Source organism: Phodopus roborovskii, unplaced genomic scaffold (genome assembly GCF_943737965.1).
Source record: "Phodopus roborovskii unplaced genomic scaffold, PHOROB, whole genome shotgun sequence".
Taxonomy (NCBI): Eukaryota; Metazoa; Chordata; class Mammalia; order Rodentia; family Cricetidae; genus Phodopus; species Phodopus roborovskii.
In genome coordinates this window covers 196,044-223,311 of record NW_026125281.1, presented here as the reverse complement: position 1 = coordinate 223,311, position 27,268 = coordinate 196,044, and the positions used below count along the sequence as shown (strand labels likewise).

The window sequence follows — 27,268 nt, the reverse complement described above, 5'->3', positions numbered from 1 at the left end:
TACAAGCCAGGACCTTTCCAGAATGTGGGACCCTGAACAGTGACACATCCACACTAATACAGGCAATAGGGTTTTCTTTGAACATTTGTAAGCAAGTTCTTGAAGAAATACCTACTATATGTAGATGCGACACTGGAGATTGGACTACATGAAACCCAACCTAAGGGTGACCCCATCTGATGGGGGATGTCCTTCTGTATATGTTTCTCTTATTGGTTGATGGATATAACACTGTTTGGCCAATGAGGCAGGAAGACAGGTGGGGTGAGGAGACGAGAATTCTGTGAAAGGTAGGCAGACATAGTCGCCATGTAGATCACAAAGGAGTAGCAGCTCAGATCCTTCTCCAGTAAGGTGAGACAGCGTGGAAATACATACATTTATAGACATGGCTTAATAATGAAGCCCTAGCCATGGGCCAACAGTTTAGTAACTAACAGAGCCTGTGTGTTTCTTTGGGGCTGGCAGGACATTTTTCTTTAAGTAACTCAGAACAGGGTAGGAGGTTAAAAAAAAAAAAAAAAAAAAAAAAAAAACAGAAAAACAGAAAAACAGAACCACAATACTTTTCTTTATAATGTTGCCGAGAACTAATAACCACACAGTCAATTATGTAAGTATTTAATTAGTCCTCTAGAAAAACCTCCCGATTAGTAAAAGTAGGCTTATTTTAACAGCCTTAAACATTGGTCATGGTTTAAACGAGACATCCTAACACAAACAAACGAAAGCAATCACATAATGGTTCATAGTCATTTACGAGGATGGTACACATGTAGATACAGAGGTAGAGATTCACTTTTACAATGTTTCACTAATTCACACATACCAAATTCAAGGCACAAAATAGTTTGCTTTACAAAAAAATACTGTAAAAATGTCATTTGCTGTTCTACAATGTGAATAGACCTTTCAAAGAAATCTTTACACCCTTCCACGATACTTCACACAAGACTTGCTCCCCACACTAGTCAGGGTTGGCACAGATGTGGGGACTTTTTAATGCAGAAATTCCCGTTTGCAGAAACTGTCTTTGCAGAGCTTCTATGCTCTGTAGACAAGGTCCCCTCCCCCCAACACGACTCTGCAGCTCCGAGGAAAGGGTACTGTCTGTATGCAGCCAACTGCACACGTACAAAATGTATAATCGTTTTGATTAACCAGGCCTCTAAACATTCAGTTTAGTGCTTCAGAGATGGAATTTAAAAATCACCTAATTTTTTAGTCATTGTAAGTATAAGAAAGAGGCCCTTTGGCCTTCTGTGATGTCCAGACTGCACTGGTCTGAAAAGGACACCAAACATCCCTCTTTACAAGAGCTAAACCCACAGACACTGTGAGCAAGCCACCCACACTTGCGTGAGTAGAACCCAAACTACACGACAAAACATGGCACTGGCAGTCCCTGAATGCACAAGGGTGCCAGCTGGCTAGACTCTCACAATGAGTGAATGAATGAATCCAGAAGAATCATACACATGAAACATACTATAGTCATCATTTCTAGACCGTCTGTTCATTAAAAAAAGCAATGATGGCACATGGTGCTTGTCTAAATACTGGGCTCACTTTTAGGGCCCTGCCTAAAAAAGGCCCCATTGGCAAAAACCCGAGCTCACATGTTTCAAGCACTGTAGTCAGTTAATTTACATTTTATTATTTTTTAAAAAGTTGATTAGAAAAAAAAAGAGTTGCCGTGGGGTTAGAACCCAGAGACTGTCAGTACTCTCCTGACAGACAGGGCACTCTGTACAAAGCACTCTTAGATTCCATTTTTTGCTTCATTATTGTTTGTGGCTTGTTTTCTTTGCGCAATGAAGGGATACATACACTTGTCGGCTCCTAGAAATCGGTACATGCACACAACTGCTTCGAAGGGAAGGATGCTGCAAAGGAAAGGGCACAGTTAGCAAATGCAGGCCGCAGTGCATGCAGGGCGGGCGGGGCGGGCAGGGCGGGCCCCCAGTTACCTTTTCATGAAGGTCACGATGTACATGAGGCGCGGGGTGCAGATCATGGGCTGGTCGGTGAGGATGGCCTTCATGGCCTGCTTCACGCAGTAATCAGGCTTCAGAGGGGGCAAGAAGGGCTCAATTTCTTTTCTGGAAATTTATATTGAAAAATGAAATTCAGAATTAACACAACATGGAAGACTGGAAACAAAACACCAAAATACTGTGATGTTAACCGAGGAACAAGATTTTCGGAACATTTGTTTCCTTCACGGTATTTTTGTTTTGTCTCACATAGCCAAAATGGTGCATAGGCAGCTGTGCAGGCTTCTCCAGTATGAGATTGCCAGAGCCACACTTCTCAGTGCTGGCAAAGGGGTGCTGAGCTATATTCTAACGAGTCCCTGAGGTAGAGGGCCTACCTTCATTCTAATTTACTAAATCTCTCCTTGTCTTATCACAGCTTTGGACCACTGCACCCACCACTATACTAAGTGGAAAACGGGACCCTGGGCAACAGACTGGTTCCTAGGCAGAACCAAACTAACACACCACAGGCACACAGTACAACACAGGTATATGCAAAGGACAAGGGGCAGACCTAGAATTTAATTTCTCTTCTCTCTCTCGTTTTCCTTTTCGAGCTGGGAACCAAACCCAGGCCTTCCACAGGCTAAGCACATGCTCCAACACTGAACCACGTCCCAGGCCCTAGAGCTAACTTCTCAGTCTAGACTCAGTGCCAGCTGGAGACTGGAATGACTCAAATCGCTCTCCGTCACTTGCTGGGGTCATTAAGTCTACGGAACAGTCGCCAACAAACGGGGACTTGACCATCATCCTTTGCCTCACATATTAACCCACGGAAAGATCTCCACACCAGCAAGTAACCCTGCTGATTCAGTTGTGTTTATTGTGTGGAGAGCACATCAAGCAAAACCCGATGTCTAGATATTTATATTACCATGTGCCCCCTTCCCAAGTGTGAGGGGACTTGGTTTCATTGTCAGTAACTCTAAGTGACTTCATCTTATTGGGCTGAGTCTAGCTATACACATTCGCCAGAGAAAAACTCTCAAATCTGCAGTGTGACATTTAGTCTTTTTAGGGAAAAGGGCACGCCAGTCCTTTGTGACAGTGACATTGTTTCATATCCAGGTTAAAGTAACATTAAGGACTTTTCTCCCGGAGCCATCTATCTGCTGATACTAACAGCAGAGAAATAAAGAATGAAGAGACGCCCATTCCTTTCTGATACTCCTAATTAATCCCCATAAGTTAGTATCAGTTATCACTCACACATCCGTGTCACAGACGGTAACTGGAGAACTACATTGCAGCCTTGGCTGGCCTGGAATTCACTATGTAGACTAGTCTGGCTTCCAACTTGTGACAATGCCCCTGCCCCTGCCCCTAGAGATGTTGCCACCACACTCAGCTAAGGCTGATTGTCTACTGACAGGTAAGTGCAAGACTGGCTGAGGGCCGATCAAGTCCACACACCTTCCTAAGGTTACCCTATTAAGAAGATGGGTTCCCACCGACCTGATTCGGCAGCCTCTGAACATGCCCGTGTCGACAAGGTAAGGGCACACCAAAGTTGTTTTAATTCCATCCTTTTCAGCAGCCTTTAGCTCATGGCTCAGAGATTCATGAAAACCCACAACTCCAAATTTACTGGCACAGTAATCCTGAGAGAGAGAGAGAGAGAGAGCAAAAAGGCTGAGACTTTGTGCACGTTCCCATCTATGTGCAGCGCCCTGGTCCTGCTTGGGTTTAGAGGTTTAGAACAAAAGGCTACAGGTAACAAGCAAAGAGAAGGAAGCTGTCTTAAAGGACATACATGTGATGTGGTCCAAACATTTTCCAGGCAACAACAGAAAGAAACAGAAGAACACTTTTGGCCACATCAACCAAGTATCATGTTACTCTGGGGACATCACTGCAAAGGGTTCTATGAAGGCTAAAAGGCTGGAGTGAAAAACTTTGAGAGCTTCCCTTTGAAGTGCCTGGAAACTTTACAGATGATCTCTTGTTTAGCGGAGGAGACTGAAAGACCTGTTTGTTTACATTAATACCAGGAGAACAAAGACGAGTTAACTCGGACTTGCTGTAATGATGTGATGTTAAAATAGCAAGAGCCACCACACCCTCTGAACTTCAACTAGAACTGAGGGGCATATGGTATAGGAATATTTACATATTTGCAAGAAGTGGTGTTTTCAATTTTCTAGGCATCTGTAAAGCAAGTCTTCCAGGACAATGTACGCGTGTTTTATCATTTGAACACAGTAGAGAATAGGTCAAGCAGCCCAGTTCTACACAATTATACAGCGCCCACCCCCGGCTGTAAGAGCCTCATCTGGTCAGCTTAGCAACGGGCACCTCACTTTTGGAAGGTTGACCAAGACACAATGTGAGCCTTTGACCTCACTTAGCTGCTCTCCTCATACCGCTTGTCACTCCACGGGTCCATTCTTGACCCTGAGCCTTCTACCGTCCAGCAAGGTTGCTAATGAAAATGGGCTCCGTGAGCCTGCCCTCCTCTCTACTGTGACAAGTTGGTAAATCGGTGCCAATAGTTTTAGGGCAGCGGGGGAGGACCCCTCCTCCACAGCGGGTCCTGTGTTAGAGGGAGACACTGCTGACCAAAAGGGGTGGAGCACCTGGTCTCTTATGCTGTGTTCACTGCAAGCCCAACTGTGTGTGTGAAGAAAACAGTTTGGAACTGACAAACCTCAACTCCAGCCGTGCTGAACAATCCCAGGGAGCTCGCGACAGTCACAATGTGGCCGTGATTAATCTCTAGCATCGTCGGAAGAAAGGCCTTAGTGGTCTGAAAGAAGCAAGATGCAAGCTTTAGAACTGACGCACCACATATCGGAGCTGTAAAAATTACACTTCCCAGTTCACCTGAAAATATCTCCCGTCTGTGTCCGGCTAACAGCACCATAGCATAGCTGTGCTAGGCCTAGACCAACAAAGCTGGGACCCAAGAGCTCTGGGAGCTGAGGTCCAGGGATGAAAAGAAAGTCATTAGGAGAAGGCTCGCTATCACCTTTCAAGTGATAGCGCTCTGCTAATCTGAACCACTCCTGGGTCAGAGGCCTTCCGCCCATGCCTTGTGGGTCAGCTGTGTTCCGGTCTATGAACCACTGCCAGACTCCCCACCAGCAGGTGCCCTATACTGTTGTTTTCCTCATGACAATGTTTCCATGGCGACAGACCCGTGAATGAAGAGCCACCCTAGCCCTCTGTGACAGCACCCAAGGTTTACAGTCAAAGTAGACTAGCAGGAGGTGAGGTATTTTAGAACATAAACAGATAAAACACAGAACCATTTTAGTGACAAATCGTGCTGGGAACCTGTAGCATTCCAAAGGATCGCAGTCTTTGTGGGGTACCTTCAGGGTCTCTCCCACTTAGGGTAGCAGATGACGGGGCAGGACCACAACAAGGTGGCGATATCAGAGATGACACGGACTCCTTACTAAACTACCATCTCCTGTCTCCAAGACACAAGGCAGTATTTAAACAAAAAGACCCTTTGAATTGCTTAAGATGACCTGTAAACCATCCCACCAGGCTCCCAGCGGTTTTATAACCTGCTTCTTAAAGAAAGCAGCGAACAGCAATCTGTCTACTGTTGAGTTATGGTCTACTGCCAGCACTGGTCCCCATGATTTATGAACTTAACACAAAACACTGCACAGCCTCCTTGGAGAAGAGCTGCGTTCCATTTCCAACGCTCTCCTGCTAAGGTGTCAGTCTGAGCATGATTTTCTAGTGTTTGGATAACTCGTGTGTGCAGGATCAAAAACAGTGGTCCCATTAATTCTGAAGCTTCCCATGCTCCGCTTCATGGAACCGTTGCCAGAGGAGTCTTTGTCAAGTGTCTCCTGGATTGTCACAGAGGACCCCACCCCATTTGTTTGGTTCTCCTTTGGAACCCATGCCAAGCTCTTTCTCATCTGCCCCCATCCCTGTCCTATATAAGCCGAAGTGTAATACTAATTGCTCATTTACTTAGTTTTTAAATTATTTTCAAATGCTCTATATCATTGGAATCTCCAATAATATCTCTGGTAATACTTAAAATCCCTGTAATTCTTTATTGAAGGTATTTTGGTGCTTGTGTATGTGATATCAGAGATTGAACCAGAGCATTGTATAGCATGAACACCATTCAAATACAGATCCACGCCATACTGTTTAATATTATTCTAGACCGGCTTGACTTCACCTGCACTTCTTAGACTTGTATAGTGTGTATCATTCACCCTCACATGTCACTATGTATTGTACAGAGTTTTGATTCTGCTTGCTTTATTCTTATCTGGCTGTCCCAGACAAGCTCAGAGACATTGATCAACCAGTTTTACAAATACTGGGACAGAGTCCCCCTCATAGCACATGGGACCAGCACACTGTTGCTATCAGGAACACCAATGCTTTGGTTTCACTGTGTTTCTCTGTAGCAGTAAACAGGAGCCTGAAACCACAAAAGAGCTGGTACTCTGGGTCATTTAAAGGCTCGACTTCAGGCGCCGTAACTCACAGGTGGTTGTTATATCACAAAGCTGAAATAGAGCGATTTTCAGAGGAGCATATACATTCCAAACTACAGTGGAAATATATCCTTAAGTATGAAGTCTTAAGAGTATCTATAGCTTTGAAATGTCTAGTTAAGATTAATGTTTGCAGATGAACTCAAAAGCCAAAAGCTTGTATTTTAGCTTTGCCCATTTAAAAAGTATGTATGTGTGCCTGTTTTCTGTACACATGTGTGTGGAGTTAAGGTGCACATGTGTGCATGCATGCAGAGGACAATATCAAGCATCTTCCTCCATTGCTTTTCCACCATAGATTTTGAGACAGGGTCAGTCTCTCACTGAACCTGGAGCCCACCGACTGGATTGGCAAGACAAGACAGGCTGAGTGGTGAATGCCAGGCATGCACCTGTGTCCCCTGCTAGTGGCAGCAGAGTTAGATTCACACCACCAAGCCTAGCCTTCACGTGGCTGCTGGCGATCCCAGTCGACTTCTTATGCTTGTCCAGCAGCGTCTTATGAAGGGAGCCATCTCCCCAGCTCCAGGTTCATCTGAGGTCGTGTCTAGGGACCTATAAGCTGACCATAAACTCATTATCAGTGGAAAGGGCCTGTACTACACCAAGTCTACTGGACACTCAGGCTTATCCTGGCCCATCTCAAATGTGCTCATAGCACCTGGGTAAACCTACATCTGGACACAAGTGCAGAGGTCTGCAGCATCTAACGCTAGCCTGGGGAAACATCAAAATTCAAGTCACACTTCCTTCTGAACACATCACCATTTCACATCATCACAAGTCAAAGGAGCCTAAGTCAAACCCTTCTGAGTTGGAGGAATTGTCTATATTAAGTTTGCCTAGTGTTGAAAGACAGGGATAAATTTAGTGCTTCAACTTTTTTTGTTTTAAAAGTTGTTAACGTAGATAAGTACAAGGACTTGAGATTCAATGTTAAGAAAGCGCACATAGTCTACCATGCCAGTAAGATCTTGGTCTTCTTGCTTAGGTGGCTGTGCTCTGCAAATGGCCGACTGCAAACCCGCACAGCAGAGTAGGTGAGGCCCTGATGAAGGCCGGGCTTTATGTGCTAACGTCCTGTCTACAGATATTGAGCAGCTGCCCAGATCCCCAGCGCAGAGCACAGGGTACAGAGCACAAGCAGGTGACAAGTTCCCAACTAGGCTTCAACTGCAATTTGTTGCAAAGCTCTGAAACTGATTAATGTCCCCTCCTCCCTCCAGGAAGGAGTCTGGTGATATCAATTTATCCACTTGACAGACATCCCCTCACCGTCCATTATTTGCAGGTATTATGCAATGACCGGGCTGAGCAGCAATTAGTGCGACAGGACCTGGTCCCATTCCTCCAGCACATGAGACGGTCGGTACACAAGTGTAAAAACAATATGATTTGGGTCTCAATTTGTTCTAGTGTCCTTGGTCCATCCCACCCACCTGCAATGTTGTCTGCAAAAGTGAAGCTACTTTGTGTTTAAGGGAAGGGGCAGAAATACAATGATTCAAACACGGCTATATAATTAGTCTTTATGTGTGCAGTACAAACACTGTTGAAGAGAACTGAGTGTCCAGTAGTGAGATATGGGGAGGAGTGTTTTGTTCTGACACAGACCTGTACTAGTCTGAATTTTTAAAGTGCCACTGGTCATTGTTCAATTTAAAGCACATGACTTCTTCACCTAATAGGCGCAAATGTCTGTATGAAGGAAACAGAATGTGCCTTTGTATATATTACATTTTAGGGTGAAGGCACCCATCTGTTATTTACAAAGTATCCAATTGTAAGTGAAGCTACAAATCATTACACTCCTGGTGACGCCCATTACAATTTGCTGTTGACATTAAGAGGTGAAGTCATCTGAGGCCACACAGTCAGCCTGCAGGTTCCCCTTTGCTCTGTGGAGACAAGCCTGAGTTATCAGTGCCCACAGCAGGGTCACTCCCGTGTCCCTAAGTCTGTGCTCCTGACCCTGATGATCTCCACGTGACTTCGCACTGGGGCTCATGGCCACCGCTGTGCTGCCTGAATGGATATGGGCAATCATGGCTTGCCACACGCAAACTTGGCTGAGGTACGAAGTACATTATTAAATAAACTTTGACTCTTACTTTGTAAGAAAAACACTAGAAAACATGGCATTTCCAGTAAGCTGACTGGTTTTCCTTTCTAATTCCTCTTGCCCGCAACAGTCTGCTAGGTGACATCTGAGATAGCACAGTGTATTCCGTCCTTGACACAGCTTGACAGCACAAAGAAATCTGGCACTTGGCAATGAATTATTAATGTGCACAAATATTGTAGCACGTGTGAGGTGGGGGCCAGCAAAAGGTGAAGTGCTAGTTGCCATGACACCAGTCAGTTCAAGCTGGGGTTCATGATCTTTACCTCTGTCTCCAAGAGTCATTCGAGGAAGGAACGCACAGGGCAAGTCTGAGTGACTTCAGGTGTGAGCCTGAGCATGCGCTCCATGTGTCATCCCAAAGGGGCAACACAGAAAGCCCACTGACCATCAGGCCTGTGCCAAGCCAGCCGCAGAGACAGAGGATCTGGATGGGATATTTAGTCTGGGTAGCTGGCTGTCGCCCACGATGACTGGTAAGGTTTCCTATATCCTGACTTAAATGCACACAACTGTACTCTGCTTCAGCTTCCTGTTCACGCGTCCAAAACACAGAGGAAGAGATCTAGTGTTTTCACCAGAAAAGCCACAATTGGCCACAATGCCAACAACTCTGATTTGAAACAAGAGGATTCGGTCTATTTACAGATGGAAAAGACCCAGGACTGTTTAGTGTCTGTGTCCACCATTTGTAAAAGTGAAAACTTTTAATAATTGACTCAGGCTGTAAAGTGTGAAGACAGAACTTCAATATCTGGGATTAATTGTATCACAAGTCTCCAGCACCACAATCTGCTGGCAGCTAATGGACAGTGATGAGATCAGAAAGGAAGAGAGGAAAAAAAGGAGGAAGGCCATTGGACGAACACTGGCATTCCATCTCACTATCTGCACGGCTTCAAAGCTCTGGGCACTCTGGAAGGAACTGTACAGGTCACATTTACGCCCTGAGCGTGGCCTTCCTAACAGAGCAGCCAGTGACTGACTGCACAGGGACACCACACACTGTAGCATGTGGGACCTCTGAAAGCTACGTTTACACCAAATTAACTTCCAACAGTGCACTGCCCAGATCGCTCTTGGCGCTCTTGATGCCAGACTGGGCAGCAGGAGCCTGCACCTGCAGTGTCCGAACGAATTAGGTTCAACAGAGGGATGTGGAGAAGAAACGCGGGACGTGCAAGTCTGACTTCTGAGGTCGGGAGAGGCATCTCACTGTGGGATACAGGTGAGACCAGAGAATGGGTTTCACATAGCTGAGCTATTTCAGTCCACAGACACCGAGGGGAAAATTAATTTCTCTCAATAGAAAAAGATTTACACTACATTTTTATGCATTTGCCAGACCATTCTATGAACAATTTTAGAAAAGCTATCTTAAAAAAAAAAAAAAAAAGATATTTCAAAAGTATTTGTCTCTCAGCTGAATACTCAAGGACAAGTACAAACTCATTTCCAACTGGTCATGAATTATATTACAGTGAGAAATGGATTAATAGCTCTGACATACACAGTTAAGGGTTTTCAGGTCTCCAAATGACAGCATGATAATAGAGTTTAGGGAAGGAAAAACTTCAGAGGAAGAGGAGGAGTACCACAGAGCAAAGATTTCACACATGGAAGGCTATGTCCCCCAGGGGCAAATACCTTTCCTTGTGTGTGCTCACCCTACCTGTGCCACACTCCCAGAGTCTTTATCAGGCTCACAAAGGAGTATTCTGTTTATTTACAAGACCATCATGGAATCTGGTGGTGTTCCTCTGTGAGGCCTCGGTCACTGCTTCTGGGAAACTATAATTCAATAGTGAAAGCTTTCTGTATATGCATATCTGTGTGTGTGTGTGTGTGTGTGTGTGTGTATGTGTGTGTGCGCTCTCTCTCCTCTCTCTCTCTCTCTCTCTCTCTCTCTCTCTCTCTCTCTCTCTCTCTCTCTCGTGAATGCCAGAGATAACCTCATGTGCCACTCCTGAGGAGCCATCTACTGCTTTTTTCAGACAAGGTCCCTCACTGGGTCCTAGGACTCGGGGATAAGGCTACACTGGCCAGGCAGTGAGCTTCAGGGATCTTCCAGTGCTGGGATTACAAATGTACACCACACCTGGCCTTTTTATTGCACCGTGGGCGTTAAATTTGGGTCATTAAAAGCACTTTACCAACTGAGCCCATGTTCCCAGCTCCTGATGAGGATGTTTTAAGACACTAGAAATACAGCTGATCGTGTTAGGAAGATTAATAGACTAATCACTAATATGTTCAAAGAATACAAATGATGACACGCTACACCCTATATAAGGAATAAATGGTTAAATACTTTGAAGTTTACATATCTGAAGGTATCTGATCTGATTAGAACTTTGGCCATAGACAAGTGCTACTTAATAAAAGCAATATTTATTATAATAACGTCTACAGTTGCTAGGAGTGTACTGGGTAATTCTTTGAGATGCAGTTGACTGACTCTGCTGTCATGTAGCTGCGTGAGAGCCTGTGCTCTGTGTCCCATTGGGCACTGCAGTTTGCAGAAAGTCTCTCAATACCTGTGCACTGGAGCCGAGGACATCGAGCCTTAACACAAGGTACATCTTAATGTCCATTACACTGAGAACCAACATCTGTGTTAAATACAGAAGGAGAGGAGCTAAAGAATGTCATGAGAGTCACATTTGTACCAGTGTTGCATCTCTTAGCTTTCAAGGCATTTCTGATTGTGAAGCTACAGGCAATGGTTTAAAATTGAACAGCATCAGCAGTTAATTCTTGACACACATGCACAAGAAGACACCTACAGTTGCCCTGCAACCAAGAAGCTAATAAAAGCTCAGCTTTTCAAATGCACACCAAGATGATGACACTATTAGTTATTCAGCAAAAATAAATGCTTCATTAACTTGTCTTCCCACTGCTAAAGATGGGATGAATGTAGCCCAGGGCAGAAGCTGTGATGCCAACATTCCCTTACACTGTAGGGCCTGCTACACAGAAAGATCAGGAAGGAAGTGACAGCACTCTCTCCCGTGGGAGAGCACACTGCTCTCCGGAATCCAGAACCCACAAGTCCTGAGTGCCGACTCTTCACCTTTCTCCCTGTGGCTTGATAGAACTCATTCATGATAAAAAGGGTTTATGCTTTCCGTTCACGTATCCCGTCATTTGTCCCTCAGCACCCAGTGCTCAACTCAGCACTCCTTGCCTAAGCCTCCCTCTCGTAAATGACTCAACAAGGAATCAACTCTATGACTGCAGCTGCCAGCATCTGGTGATCAGTAAAACATTACTCATTAAATATTTATTTGTTGTTGTGGCTGTACCTTTTCACACAGCTTAACATGCATTCACACCTTTTATCTGCTAAAACTTACAAACTGTCTGTGAGAACCAGTCATTTTTCCCTGTCTTTCTTGAGCCTGTGACAGTTCAGTGTGTGCATGGATTTTGAAATGCTGTTTCCTCTGTTCCCTGCTCCCCACCCATCCCCAGACGATCAAAGGAGAGGTCCAAGAGCTCTCAAGCTTGGGCCCCTTGCCTATTATTAATAACTCTTATGGAATAATGAAAACAACTCAGAAAATTGCAGCCATATCGCCTGATGAGTGGCAGACTGTTGCCAAACCCCTTGTCTCACACGTGTAGCCTTTCCCAGAAACCATAATGAAGACTGTGGTTCTGGACCAGTGACCAGGGACCACATCAGAAGGTATAAGCACACGCTCGCCAGCCTAGCCGCGGCTCAGGCCGCTGCAAGTGGCAGATGTCTTTGCCCCTGTTCCAAGGGCCCCTTGACCATCAGCCCTGGAATTCATCAGTGGGAAGGGTTCAGATTCTTCACTGCTTTCTAATGTGCTCACAAGGCTTTAAGAAGACCCCCTTATTTAACACGGGGTAAGTGGAATCAAGGGGTCAGCTCCTGGAAGCCTATGGAACCTGTGCTGAGTTAGGAACAGCTAACACCACAAAAACAAAATGCTTGGGGCTCTTCTGAAGAACTTTCAGAATTACAGAAATCGCCTTTTTCCTATAAACAGTGGTTCTCAAATCCTGCTGTACACCAGGACCATCTGGGAAGTTCTCCTGCTGCTGTCCAGGTCATAGACCACCCAGAATCCCTAAGGGGGAAACCAGGCAAGGCATATCTTCCAGGTGACTGCACTAAGTACCAACATGGGGTCTGGTGCTAGAGCAGAGCATCTCAGACTCAGGACCACCAGGATTTTGGTATCTTGGGGGCACCTGGGGATGCTGACTCAGCCTGCCTCTCTTGTTCGCTCAATGCCAACTCCACCAAGCCGACAGGAAAAACGTTTCCAAAGCTTGCCCATGCCCCACCAAGGCAAAGCTGCCTCTTAAAACCCATCCTCCAAGGACCATGGCCATCAGTAAAGCATGTCCCATATACAACCAGAATGCTTTTCTCTTAAGGTTAGAAATATACTCTGTCCTAGAAAGAAGAAAGAAAAAAAAAAAAAGCTATAAATTTGTGCTCATTATTCCATGTTTGGTTTCTATAGCTTTACACACTACAACTTTACAACTACAAAATCTCATTGGGAAGGACAATAATGCTGAAGTGAAGATACATCTGGAAATCGAACAACATTAAAGGGTTTTGTGTGTGTGCACGCACACACTCATGCTGGAGTCCAATGCCATGCAACACTAGGTAAGTGCTTCCCTACTGAGTTGTGTCCCTCAACAAAGAACAACAGGGAAAGGTAACAAGGGATCTGCAGAGATCACACTAGTCAGTGCCAACTAGCCCACCCCAGATGCTCCAAACAACAAAGTGTCCTTTTAAGCACAGCAAGTTAATGAGAGACACCCCTACCTCCCAGCCCTCGATCATTAAGCAATTCCAAATGGCCTCAAAGTGACAGGGCCCTGCGTTCTTGGGTTGCAGGCTGGGGCTCCAGCAGAGCAGCACAGGTGACGGCCCTCAGGTAACAGCCCTGCCCTCCACCCAGCAAACCATGGCCAGAGCTCACTTCCGTTCCAGGCAGGAAGAACACAGCTCTTTTCCTTCCTTCCTTCCTTTCTTTCTCTTTCTCTGTCTGTCTTCTTTCTTTTTTTGGTTTTTCGGGACAGGGTTTCTCTGCTGCTTTGGAGGCTGTCCTGGAACTTGCTCTATAGACCAGGCTGGCCTCAAACTCACAGAGATCACCTGCCTCTGCCTCCTGAGTGCTGGGATTAAAGGTGTGCACCACCGCTGCCCGGCCAGCTCTTCTGCCACTTAGCTTACAACAGAAGACAAAAGAAAGGGAACAAACAAGGACTTGCTCTTTCAAACCCTAGATCTGAACCTAAATGAAAAGAATAAACCTAGCTGGCTGTGGTGGTGTTTTGCTGGAATCCCAGCACTGAAAGGCTAAGGCTGGAAGACAATTCCAGGCCAACCCAGGCCATATAGAAACACTTTATTGGAAAAATATGTAATACATGACTCTTGGGTGGGTGGTGTCAGTGGGTAAACTGCTGTGTACGTGGGAAGATGCTAGTTAGAATCGTCAGATGCGGGAAAACTGGGCACAGTGGTGTGTGTCTGTACTTCCCGAGCTCCTGTGGCAAGATGGGCTGGAGACTGAGGCAGCCTCAGCTCATAGGCCAGCCAGCAGGACACACCCAACGGTGAACAAGAGAGCCTGTCTCACACAGCGTGGAAGAAAGGCAAGGACAGATGCTCATGGTCGTCCTGTGTCCACAGCAACACTGGTGTGTTGTGGAATGTGCGAATCTACACTCACCCCAACACATGAACACACACACAGAGAGAGAAAGAGAGGCTGGCTTTATGTAGGCTCCATCCACAGTGTGGACATTTGTCTAGTTTAACAGGCTGAAGAAGGGGTTAAGAAAGCAGGAGGTTAGAATGAGGAGCTGTTCCTCTCCAGCCACAGATGAGTACAACTGCCTGTGCGTGAGAAGCAGCTTCTCAGAGGGAGGCTGGGGCTGCCCTTCTGCCCCGAGTGCTCTTTGCACTACCAGCCAAGGTGGACTAAAATGACTGGGTCTCCTCCTCCCAGTTACCCAGCAAAGCAGGGCCACCTGCTCTGTCCAGCATTGTTCTGGCAGCCCCCCAGCTGCCAGCTTTTATCAGGTGAAGGGCCCTAGTGCCTTGTATAGAGAAATGATTGAGGGGTTGGCCCATGGCATGTCTATTTGCCTTGGATCATTTTCTGCAGTAGCTATCCCTGTTTCCACTAGAACAATGTCTCAAAGACCCAGCAGACTTCAAAATCCAGAGACGCTCTGCAGGGGTGGCTGTCTTGATGGTGTGGACCTGAGAAGCTCGGTGCACCTTGTACTTCCTAGCTTTTCTTGGAGCAATTCAACTCCAGCTTCCAGGCCCTCATGAGCCCAAGAGGGGAAAGATCAGCTCTGTACCAGCATCAGCTGGTAGAAACTGCAGGATTTTGAAAATCCATGATTAAGATTTTTCACAAGAAGCCTTACACAGTGATCTGGAATTCTGATCCCATAAGATGCTTATGGAACAGAACAAAGATTTTTGCGTTTCCCAGGAGCTAAGCAAATGAAATGAACTCAGGGTGACTGCAATTCTGCGCCAAGTGCTTACAGTAAGGGCCTTGCTCACCTGTCCTTGTAGAAGAGGCCTTCTCCTGTGCTGTCCTTTTGGATCCAGTCAGCGACGCTGACATAACCCAGGCAAGTGAAGGAAGGAAACTGGGTGACCAGGGATGTGACCACCGCCAATATAGACCACGGGAAATAACACAAAGGACAAGAAAAGCCCGGAGGCTGGACTCTGGTAGTAAAATTCTAGTGTGACATTGATTCTTCAAGCTAGAATTTTACATGCATGTCTAATTTACAGAGCAAACTTTCTGGGGATATTAGCTAGGGTTAATAAGTTGTTGCTAAACTTACCATGCTAATAAAAAAAAAAAAATCACATTTGAAGATCCTTACATTATACCAGAGGGCAAAAACTGTGTGTGACTCACAGGAAAAGCTACTGTACAAAAGCTTTGAACATTTAGTAACACTTTGCACGTTCTAACTTGGAGCTTTCAGCTGAGGGTCTGGGTCCTACCGCCCACCTGCCCTCCTTGTAGAAGTCTCCTGGAGATCGAGGCTCTAGCCACCAACGATAATGGCGCTACTTCACTCAAACTTGATACAAGGCTCAAATGAAAGGTGAATGCATATGAAGACTCTGCCAGTTTAAATGCCATATAAACAGTACAGTGAATGGATGGAGGCTTGTTAAGGACATATCTGTGGGCTGTTTTCGAGGACTGCTGTCTATTTTTGGCTGGGTTGCTTCTTGTTTCTTGCTTCAAGCTCTGCCTGCAGTTAGTTCCTGGTTCTTACTATTGAATAGCTTCCAGCCCTCCCTACCCTCCGGGTTAAAAGCCCGGATGTAAGTACCAGAGGAAGACTGTGGCTCAAGAACAGTTGCTCAACATGTCCCTTTCTCCCAGAGTCCCAGAGAATGCTGGGAAACAGAAGAAACACTTCACATAACACCTCTCTTCTAACTCTTTTCTTCAGTCCTTTTGGAATGAGAGCTGAAAACAACTGCTTCAAATATGAACCAAAATACTTGAATGCAGGTTAAAAATACTTTACTACAAGTCTGTGCAGAAGTATTTAAAATAACTGATTACACAAATTACCCTCTGAGTTTCTTTCCCAGGAGACCTTAGAAGAGACCCATTAAAAAGCCCTTGAGAAATCAGTAGGGGGCAGTATGCTAATTACAATTTGCAGGTGGGAAAATTGAAGCTTTGAATTTTAAGTTTCACTTGTCCTCAAAATACCCATGTGTTTACGTAACTTACACTACAAATATTTTCCCACTTACACTGATTTGGGAAGTGTTATTTTGAGCCTCATTGCTTAGAATAACACTAAGAAACCAAACCTTGTTAATATTCAAAATCTCCAGTACTAAAGTAGCCGAAGGAAAAGCAACAAATTCACATTTTAGGCAAGCAGCAAAAGCATTTGTGTGATCTTGGAAAGCTTCACAGACCAAGTAATGTTTTGTCTTCAAACGTGAATTCGTTCTAAGTGCCTTGTCATTGGAAGGGGCTGGTGGCGATGGCAGAGGCACTCAGGGTTCCCAGTAATTGCCCTTACTTGTTAAACATTCTAGCAGCATTTGTTGACACTTTTGTGATTACCAAAGGAGATTCCCGTTCTTCCTGTTCACTTAATCCTACTTTCTAAGCATTTAGGAGAATAGCCCCTGACAGGTGTGAACTTGAGTTTTAAGAGAACTGATAAATACAATGAAAAAAAGGAAAAAGGGAATTCAAGAACAGGCCACACTTGGGATGCTCATCGAGCAAACCATGCCAGCATTCCTGTGGGTGAAATTCTTCTGTATAAACCAGAGATCCAAGAGACTGAAACTGGTCGCCCAGGTATGTCACGGGAAGTGTGACAACCCTGAGGCCATGCCAGCCAGGGTTAAGTCACAATACAGGGACATTTTCTGATGCTACCCCCCTACTTTATATGTTCATCGAGAAAAAAACCAAAGCTCTCAGCCCTTGAGTTATTTACTAATTATGCTTTTTTTTGGGGGGGGGGGTTCCAGCCTGAAAGGAGCTTCCAGGACAGATGTTAGAAGGCAAGACTCTCTAGATAGCTAACAACTACATTACCCTCTGAGATAAGGAATCACTAATTAACCCATCTTGTCTGATTAACACATTGTAGTCTGAGTTTGGGAATTATAGGCTCAAACACTGGATTTAACCCACTCAAGCGAGGCAGGAGGTAAATTCCCTATTCCTGACTGTTAGACTTTTTTTTTTTTTAACATACTCTAAAGATTAATAACAAAGGGTCCTTTCTCCTAGGGAAAATCAAATATGTTTTATGTTTGTAGGAAAAAAGATATAAATCTACCCTGCCATGACACCCCCTAGTGGAACTTTAGCAAAGTACAGTTTGGGGGGGGTCCAAAAACATTTTAGGTCCAGGTTGTTTTCCTAATCCAAAATGCCTGGAACCAGAAGGGTTTAGAATTTCACCATATTTGCATATGCACAATGATGGGTCTTGGGGATGAGGTCAAACCTAAACACAAAATTTATTTATGTTTCTCATATATACTTAACAAACAAACACACACACACACACACAGAGCCTAAAGGTAATTTTATACAAATATTTTGCTTATGTTTTGACCTTATCACATGGTTAGTAAGGAACTTTCATGTTTCTAATCAAGGGGCATTATGGTTCTCAGGACTTCCGGTTGAATTGGACTTTGTCAAGGCCAGTGGCCATGTGTGCCACAGTCACTTGCCTACTATTTATCACTGAACAGAGCAAAATAAGCAAGTAAATAAATGAAGCCTGTCCTCTGCAAACTCACCCACAGAGCGGGAGCCTGAGGGGAGGCAAGCTGGCTGGCTGCCTCCGCTCAGGAGGCTTCATTTTAGTTTTGGAAAGAACTGAAGCCAAAGTTTAGGTGACTCTATTATTTGTGTCCCTTATCCCGAGAGGCGCCTCACATAAAGGCATTCCTATCTAAAATTCTTACAGTTCTCAAGTGGGATTATTGAAGCGCTTCCAGTAATTTTCTGACTGTCACTAAATTAATTCACGAAGGTCACAGACTCAATCCACTGGAATTTGCCAAAGATCTTGAATGGCTCACAAGCAATTGGAGCAAAACTGAATGTGAGGGAAAAGAATAAACTGACAGGCATGTGGGCGGCTGTGTATTTAACTACAGCATTTGTAGCTCTTCCCCCTACCCCAGTGACCAGTCCTGCAATGACTGGGTTAGAGAATGTTCTACTCTGGTATGTCTTTTAGATTAATTTCTATTCGGGGAGATAATGAGTAAAAGCCTGGGTATAGAAACTTCCAGGCACAGAGAACAAATACCAGCTTTGCTTCAAGAAATGGAGATAAATACACAAATCACTTGTGATCAAACAAGGGGTCATTCTGCCAGGCATTGGTGGCCTCGGGAGGAAGAGGCAGGTGGATCTCTGTGAGTTTGAGGCCGGCCTGGTCTACAGAGTGAGTTCCAGGACAGGCTCCAAAGCAATACAGAGAAACCCTGTCTCAAACTCCCCCAAAAAGGGGGGAGGGTCATTCCTTGAACCAAGAATTTGGGGACTGCCCATCTTATAGATACAGACATTATTTGGCCCAAGTGGACACACTTGGATTCTGCTTCTCTTTCATAAGTGTGACGTGCATCTATCTGTTTTGTCCCTCAGAGACAAGGAGTCACTCCGCAGTGCAGACTGGCATCTAAATCATGACAATCATCCTTGGCCTCCTAAAATTTGGGTTTAGAGGCATAGACAAGTATATTTGACATTTTTTGAAAAAAAAGCTATTTAACTTCTGCTGTCTCCCAATAAAACAAATTCTTCTCAAGTGCCAGAAGACCTGTGAACCTCAGTTATGCACGGCTCTCTCAGGACAGTGAGCTGTCTGCTCCAGGTGAGGTTGAGAGCATATCAGGGGACATAATAGGTGCTCAACTAGAAAGATGGATGAAAATCAGTTTTGGAACGTTCAAGACACCATGCTAATGGCCTTCAACTTCCCACTGTGAGCACACATATGGTCACACAAGGGTTCGAGTGGGCATACGTCAAACTCAACACTGTTTATAAAACCCTGGGTTGGGCAGCGGAGAACAGGCACAGGGAAGGAAGTCGGGAGGTTCTTTAGAGTCCCGGTGAGAGGTGATGGAGGCATGCCAGATCAAGTGGAGGTTTGGGGAGGACTTGGTGCCCAATGAATGAGCGAGCACAGAGAGACAGCTGCGGTCAAGCTGGGTGACTCAGCCAGGGTGAAGGAGTGAAGAGGGACTTAGCTTAGATTCTCAGGGCTCAGGGCAGCAGGGAACAGCCAGGAGGGTAGCAGGAATATGCTAATGGCCGAGAAATCAGTTAGGCAACAGAAACAGATCACCCACTTAGATAGAGGCACAGAGAACCAGTGTGAGCACACCACATTAAGGAGCCAATGTTCTGAAGGTAGAGGGCTGAGGCGGAGGAAAGGGGAGAAGGTGACTACAGCCCTTGCATTTCAAGGAAGTGATCAAGTCCTTGTGTGTGTGTGTCTGTGTATCTGTGTGTGTGTGTCCGCACTCTGTGAGTACACAGGCTTCCTTCTGCTAACTGCCTGCCTACCCAGCAGTGCTTCCTATCCAGGCACAGCTCACACTGTATTAAAGATTAAAGATGGAGTGACCACAGCATCTTGCTCCCTGCAAAGTACATTTTATCATGTTGTAAAATTTGACCTTTAGGAGCAACAGGTTTGGGCCCAGCATAAAATATATCAAATGCAGAAATTCAAAATTCAATAGGCATGTGATCAACCTCAGGCTGTGTACACAGCACAGATGCACACGCCTCCAAGCAATTGACAACCTAATGGGATGTTTCACCAGTTTTCAACTACGACAGGAAGCTGACAACATATGCCAATGTGGACCTCGGCTCAGACACCTTCTTTACTCCTGTCCTTCTCACAGTGTAACCCAGTTCTGGCTTACTTATAAGTAGCTTACAAATTCCACACTTTCATCAGCTACCCTAAAACAGGGAAGTGATAGTCTATAAAAGATTTGGTTTTATAATATTATAGTGCGAAAGATAAAGCATTTGACAAATAATTTTTATGAGTATCTTGGGGGGAGGGGGGAACTTTTAAATTCTAGGCCTAAGAGAGCTTAAGCCAAACTAGAGGATAGGGGAATACAGTATATAAGATTAAAAACCAGTAAATCGCATAAGAACTCAAACGTTAATGACGCGGGACCACCCTTGAGACATTAGGTACAATGTGGCGTGCTAATGTCTTTAAGTGCTGCCTCACTCTGATCTCGCTGGTGGGCTTTCACTTTCCTCGGATGGATTTTAACTAAATAGACTTTAGACGTTTGGATATAGATAAATGCTGAATTCAGTAATTAGTATTTTAAAACTGTGAAACCTTTTAAGTTAAGTGGTCTATTAATTAACTACCAATTATCTTGTCTGACTACCATATCAATAGAAGTAAATTACTCACTAGCTAGCTGACAGATTTAGTCCTTTGCCATGGAAGATTTCTTCTGCACATAAAAGGCCTGAGGTTGAATGCTTTTGCTTTCCTTCCTCTTTTGGGTAATCAGGGATCAGTTTGCCATTTTGAAAAAGGCCAAACACAGCTCCTCGGTTTAAAAGGACCTAGAGATAAACTCTGGCTCAGAAACAAACTGAGATTCTATTCCCTCTCCAGAAAAATAAATAGTACGTGGAGCTAAGTTAATTATTTCGAGGCAATGAGACTGCAGTCACTGTACAGAGCTTGTATGTCACTTGGTGGGACAGAGGAGAGGTGTGAGTGCCTTGGATGCTCATATACACTTGTTCTCAGTGGCCTTGTTCTACAGCACACCAGGCTGGCTAAACCCATCCCATGTCATTCCTGGAAGCTCTTGCTCGCAACAGAACAACTATGAAGGTTAGTGTCATAGCTGACTGGAGGACCCTGTCAGATATGAGAGCTAATGGAAAAGCCTCTGCAGTCCGGAAGTAACACAGGCTCTTCTTGAGGCCTGAGTCACAGGGAAAATGACCAATGGCTGCCATGCATTCAATGTGCCTTTGATTCACAATGATTGCAACGGCAGTCTTCTTAAAAGCCTTACACCCAGAGGTAGGCTTAGTACACTGAGGGAAAAAAGAAAAGAGAGAGAGAGAGAACACAGGTGGAGCGAGGAAAACTGTGGGTAGGAAACAGAAGGAGATCCAGACCCTGAATGGAAGGCAACCCTGATTTGAAGTCAACAGCACATATCAGTCCAGTGTGATGTTTTTCCCCTTTCACAATCCACAGCGTGGACCCATGTGAGCTCTCTGAACAGCTTTCCTTCTAAATATTGAAGCAGAAGCCTGTTACATATGATCAAATATTCATTAAGTTAGCGTAAAGTTCCAGGTGTGTTGGGGGAGGGGTGGGGTGGGACGGCATAAAAACTGCCACCAATCTGTCATCAACTTTGTTATGTGAGGCACAATGTAGACAAAGTCATTTCAAAAAGCACTTACTGTGCATCAAAATGGCAATATATGCCACAAAAAAAAAGTTAGCAGAAAAGGAGAAAAACAAACAAGGTTTTACATAACTCATTTGACGGAAGCTTCACTGGGAAAGAAGGGATCAGGCTGGAGTGTAGCTCGGGGGTGAAGTGCTCACCTAGTATGTGCAGGGCCCAGAGATCGGGGTGTTCAAAGAGACAGTCTAAGGCTCCTTAAAGCTTCCAAATCCAAGACACCAGTAAAGGCAAGGGTTGGGAGGGAAGCTTACATCAGCATCTTGAAATAGATCTCAGAGGAGGAGTGGAGGAAGAGAGACCTCGGAACATAAGAGTAGCAGCTGGAGCTCGCGGGGCACCTCCAAGACGCAAATCACAGGCCAGCCTCGTGCACCCTACAGGAATATGACTGGAACTCTGGGTTAACACACACCTTGTTATTCTGTGAAAACAGACACTGACTGCATCCTAAAAGTCTGGCTCAAGATGATGGGTCCAAAACGGCTGAATATACTCTTTGCTCAGAGGATCTATGTTTTTAACTGCCTGGGGCAACTTTTCCCGCCCGGACATAGTCAAAAGGCACACTGGTTATTCTCTTCTGAAACAAGAATTGTAGAAGCCAAGGTAACACACCTTTGGAAACCCACTACCATTTTCAACTGAGAAGAATTCAACTGAGGGAAGCTGAATTCAAATCATCCTGAGCAATACTATTTAAACCCCACAGCAACCACCATTGAACGCAGCCTCCGTTTATGTTTCAGCTAACTCAACTTCTCCAAAGGTTTGTGAAGTCTTGGCAAGAAGTCAGAAATTTCAACACTAAAATGAATTTTCTGACTCAATATTGAAAATAAATTCTTAAGTTTAGATGCTTAGGAGAAAAACAGCTGGAGAATTCAGGAGCCTCCCATAGTTTAATACAAAGTGATGTCATTACCAACCAGGCTTCCAAAAACTCCCTAAACTGTGTGGTTAAGCAACTTCCCAGAGCTCAGCGAGGAGGGTAGGAAGGTGCAGTGCACCCATGGGACACGAATTTGGATCCAGGGTAAGAGCTGATGCGGTTTCATCCTCACGTCAGAAAGTAGCCGGACACTGCACTAGCATCAGTCTACACTCTTGCCCAGGAGGCTGGGGATTGTCTTTCTCAACACTCTGAATCGGAGCTTATTTTATGCCTTCTGTGGCGCACACTGAACTGAAGGCTGTGCAATTTCTTTAAGAACCTGGGCATATTTAAAATTTCATAAGCCAGCAAAATGATCAAAAAGGGGAAACCTGAGGGGCCTTGGTGAGGGTTAAAGTTGACAGTTAGGAAATCTTGCATCAGTCTCTGGTTAATATTAATCTTCCAATGGATATGCAGGTTTCCTAAGTCAACTGAAATCACCTGGAATTTCTGTGGCAGCTCAAATATGGAAATTACGTTCTGCCATCAGTTTGTTTTTTATTTCAAATGCTGACCCTGGTTTTGTTTGTTTGTTTTGGAGATGGGGTCTTGCTACTTAGCACTAGATGGCCTCACGATGTTTTTAGACCAGGCTTACCTTGAACTCATAGAGATCCATCTACCTCTGTCTACTGAGTTCTGAGGTTAAAAGTATTTGCCACTATGTCTGGCTTGGGGAATTTTTTTTTTTCTTACCCAGAATTATAAATACAATTCTTGACAAGTTAACCTGCCAAGTCCATTCAGTGGGCCTTCACTTATCCACGTCAGTGCTCTGACACTTAGTGTCTGTTCCTGCAGCAGCAAAGGCCTTATCTGCATACCTATGTATATGTACATATACAAGTGTGTGGTCCTTCTCCCAAACTGTACACAGGGGGATCATGTACAAGCTATACACATTGCTCTCTTCACTCATTTAAAATGCCATGTTTGTTGAGTGAGTTCAACTTACTCATGTTCATCTCTAGATGCTCAGAAATAAATTATATAAAGCTTATGTTTCCAAATAAAACATTAGGATACGCTTCATCTAGGATCCGAGAAGAGCCTGACACTGGACAAGCAATATCTGAACATCGAAGAAGCCAGATTAAGTTTTAAGCAGTTTCTAAAAGATTAGTGAGGTTTACTATGACCCGTTTAGGAGAAACAGCTCTTTGTTGGGTCCTACTAGAAGCCAAGTCTGCCTATGGAGGTAAAATCCTGTCTCTTTACCCTTTCTTCCGTTTCCCCCAGTCAAGGGTGACCCAGGGCCTTGCGCACACATCCATTAGCACGCTACACTGAGCTAACCTGAGCTAACCCTCAGTTCTCCTCATCTCTCTTTCACTGGACTATTCCTGTCTACATACGGACAACACACAGAAAAAAAGTGTAAGATGGGTCAACATGGCATGCACGGAATTAGAGGGAAAAGTGTTGCATCTACCCTTATTGACAATTCAGCTAAAAAGTTGGGGTTAGGGGTCCTCTGGGAAAAGAAGACCCCTCGATGTCTCCGGATGCTGCAGGACTGTTGGAATCCCTGACACACCAGGCCTCACCATCCCCTTCTCTTCTCTGTGGTCCTTTCAAGATGACTGCTCATTTGAAGACTCCTGAGATGCTCACCATCTGAACAATGTGCACGGCCAATGGATGTTAAGTAGCTGCCAGGGTGGCCTGGCCACTCCCAATGAACCACAGATGCTGAGCTCAGAATTCCTGGCACTTTCTAACTTGTGGCTGAGCAGTAGTTTGGAAGCCTAACCCCTGACTTTACGAATTCATAAGAACCAGGGTTTTATAAACTCAACAGAAAGCTAAATAAACAAAGGCAGGGCTTATACTCTCTCTTGTTATTTTTACAGCAATCTTTCAAAGTAGCTCCCCATCATCAATTTCTACCTTCTTAAGGCATAGTGAAGGGGAGCTGTTCAAAATAACCAGATACTGGGGGAAACGGCTCATTCGGGGTGGAGGAAGGAGTCAGGTGGCTTTCAGATAGCTCATGAGACTCTCTTTCCCATCCTGCTCACTGAGGATCCAGAAATAAAGACAATGACATGTATATTTACCCAGAAGTGTGCGTGGCAGTTGACCATCATGGTTCTCTCAATGAGTTCATCAGGACATTCCAGAAGGTGATGTCCAGAAACCACACCAGCATTGTTGACCAGGACAGAGACCTCACCGACCTCCTTGCGGACCCTTTCGGCCGTCAGGTAGACATTCTCCCTCTTTCCCACGTCACAAGTGTAGGTAAAAACCTGCAAGTTACATGGGGGCAGGGTTTCCTCCTCGCCATTCCCAGCTGTCCTCGGGAGCCCAGATGAGGGGAGAAGGGAAGAGAGAGAAGGGTACAGAAAGTGAGCCACATGGCAGTCAGTAGGACAAACATCATACACAGCAAAAAATACTATGGTTCGCTTCAAATTTCTAACACTGTAATGCTTGCCAATAACTCAGCTTACAGCTGCCTGCCTCCCCCCTCTCCACTCCCCCTCCCAAAGTCTTTGGGAATTACAGCAATTTACTGGACAAGCTTGCTTAGGGGAAAGTCATGTAATTGTGGCAAGTCCTATACAAGTAGACCACATGGGATCAACTTGCTGGAGCTAGACACCTGCAAAGAACTGATCTCAGCCCAGAGACTAACACACATTACACATTCCTGTTTTCAGATGGGGATGGGGAGGAAGCCCGTGGCTAGAGAGCTCTACCCTCAAAACAGAAATCCATTCCAGGGTTCACAAATCCAAACTGCAAGCAACAACCTGAAGTCATTCAAAGGCAAGATAGGAAGAAGTTTCTAATGGAAGCATGGAGGTCACTGCTTGTCTTTAAACGGATTCCCCCAGAATTAATCTCACAGATGGAGTGTTTGGAAGTTGATATGCAAGCTTACTACATTGGAGTTCAAACAGCATGAAAACAAAATCCCTCCCTTAAAAATGAGTGTTGCCTCCTCTTAGGTTTGGGCAGGGAGCACGAATGTTCAAATTTGTTGCGTCTCCACACTAGCTTTGAAAAGGTAACATTTTGAACCACACATTAGAAACAAAACAAAACAAACAAACAAACAACAACAGCAACAAAAAAAAACACGGGTTCTGGTAAATTTGGTAACAAATGACAGCCATAGATAGGGAAACCCCGAGGGGAGCCCAAGTCAATGTAGCCACCATCAAATTTCCTAGACCAGTATCTACAGCTAGCTGATCGTGATCTCCATCCATTTAGGCTTATGTTTTTGTCTTTCTGATACAAACTAGTTGTTCAGCAAGTAAGATGCAGATTGGAGTACCGCAAAACCATGGAAGAAGTTTACAAAAGGTCTGAAATCATTGAAGCACTTTCTCAATCACTCTCAGCTACTCTGGGTTGGTAACTAAAGCATTTACTTAAGGATGGGGAAACAATGTAATTATTTCCCGGAGCTAAAGTTACATAGTGAAACCCTTCTATCCATCCAGCTCAAGCCTAAGCGGCTGAGACTTCACAGAAACACGTAACTGCCTCAGTCCATTGTGGGAACAACTTCCCAAAGACACTTCAGCTTCCCATCATGCCGCATGCAAGTCAGACTGAGAAAACTGTTTTTTGGATCTAAACCTGTAGTAACAGCAAGGTTCCCCGCTACCTTTCACTACTGGCAGAGTTTAGGAAACACCAGCGTGGTGCCGGTGCTGGTGCCGAAGCGGCAGGGTCTAGCGCACTTTCAGTCCTTCCTAAGACAGAAAATCATGCTCTCTTATCAAGGGGCAAATTCCACCCGCCTTCCAGAAGATCAGTAGGTGTTCTTTTCCTGGAGAGCGAGGCTGTGCCCATGGCCGTGGGGTGTGTGTGGGGACCCTCCCGGGCGTGGAGAGATTTGACCTAACAATGCACGGGCAGATTACCTTGCAGAGCAGCGGCATCGGCCGCCTCCAGGTCCCGGTAGATGTGACGAACCATGCCTGCGGTCTCCTCGTTGCTCTGCGTGTTGATGTCCCAGAGAACCAGCAGCGCCCGGCGCCGGGCAAACTCCAGGGCGAAGAGGCGGCCCAGGCCGCTGCCCGCGCCGGTGATGAGGCACACCTGGCCGGCCACGCTCTTCTCCTTGGGCCGCACGAGCCAGCGCGCCGCGGCCAGCACGAACGCCCACAGCACTTTAAAAGTGACCACGAAGAACTCCACCACGATGTTCATCGCGACGCCCCGGGGTCCCGCGCGAGCCCTGCTGCACCGTGTCCTCACCCTCCCCGCGCCAGGCAGCCCAGCTCCTGGCCCCCGGGAGCGCTTGTCACCGCGATCGGGACGCCCCGAGTCCGCCCCCGAGACGCCGCGGGGGACCCCGAGTGCCCGGGGCCAGCCAGTCCCTCCGGGGCTCGGCACCTCCTGCTGGCTGCGCGCGTCCCCCTCTCCCTTCTCCCCGGCTCGTCCCGCAGCGCCCAGCCGTCCGGTCCCCGCTGCAGCGGCGGTGACAGCCGCGGGTCAGGCGTCGCGCGCCGGCCTCATGGCCAAGCCGCCCCCCGAACCGACGTCCCCCCGCGCCGCCGCCGCGGCTCCCTCTCCTCCCAGGGCAGGGGCCGCGCCGTGCGGGTGGCGGGAGTTGTCAACTTGGCTCAAGTTGCGGGAGGGAGGGAGGGAGGGAGGGAGGTGCGGGCGGGCTGCGTGCGT

The 27,268-nt window shown here is 45.8% G+C and overlaps 1 protein-coding gene across 1 annotated transcript; it reads right to left on the bottom strand.

Annotated features, from left to right (window-relative positions):
* Window positions 1–605: 605 nt before the first annotated feature.
* Rdh10 (retinol dehydrogenase 10) lies at window positions 606–26,951 on the bottom strand. Its single transcript, XM_051196393.1, has 6 exons — window positions 26,509–26,951; window positions 24,685–24,920; window positions 4,690–4,788; window positions 3,498–3,643; window positions 1,971–2,102; window positions 606–1,886 (listed from the first exon to the last, which is right to left on the bottom strand). The coding sequence occupies exons 1-6, from the start codon at window positions 26,795–26,797 to the stop codon at window positions 1,763–1,765; spliced, it is 1,026 nt and encodes a 341-aa protein (XP_051052350.1). The 5' UTR covers window positions 26,798–26,951; the 3' UTR covers window positions 606–1,762.
* Between the last annotated feature and the right edge of the window lie 317 nt (window positions 26,952–27,268).

What these genes read in the sequence shown, in the direction of transcription:
- Rdh10 (XM_051196393.1), bottom strand. Translation starts at nt 26,797, where the DNA reads ATGAACATCGTGGTGGAGTTCTTCGTGGTCACTTTTAAAGTGCTGTGG. An exon ending in CGATGCCGCTGCTCTGCAAG is followed by an intron (nt 24,921 to 26,508) that starts GTAATCTGCCCG and finishes TCCCGAGGACAG; the next exon opens with CTGGGAATGGCGAGGAGGAA. An exon ending in ACTGCCACGCACACTTCTGG is followed by an intron (nt 4,789 to 24,684) that starts GTAAATATACAT and finishes TGCTTCTTTCAG; the next exon opens with ACCACTAAGGCCTTTCTTCC.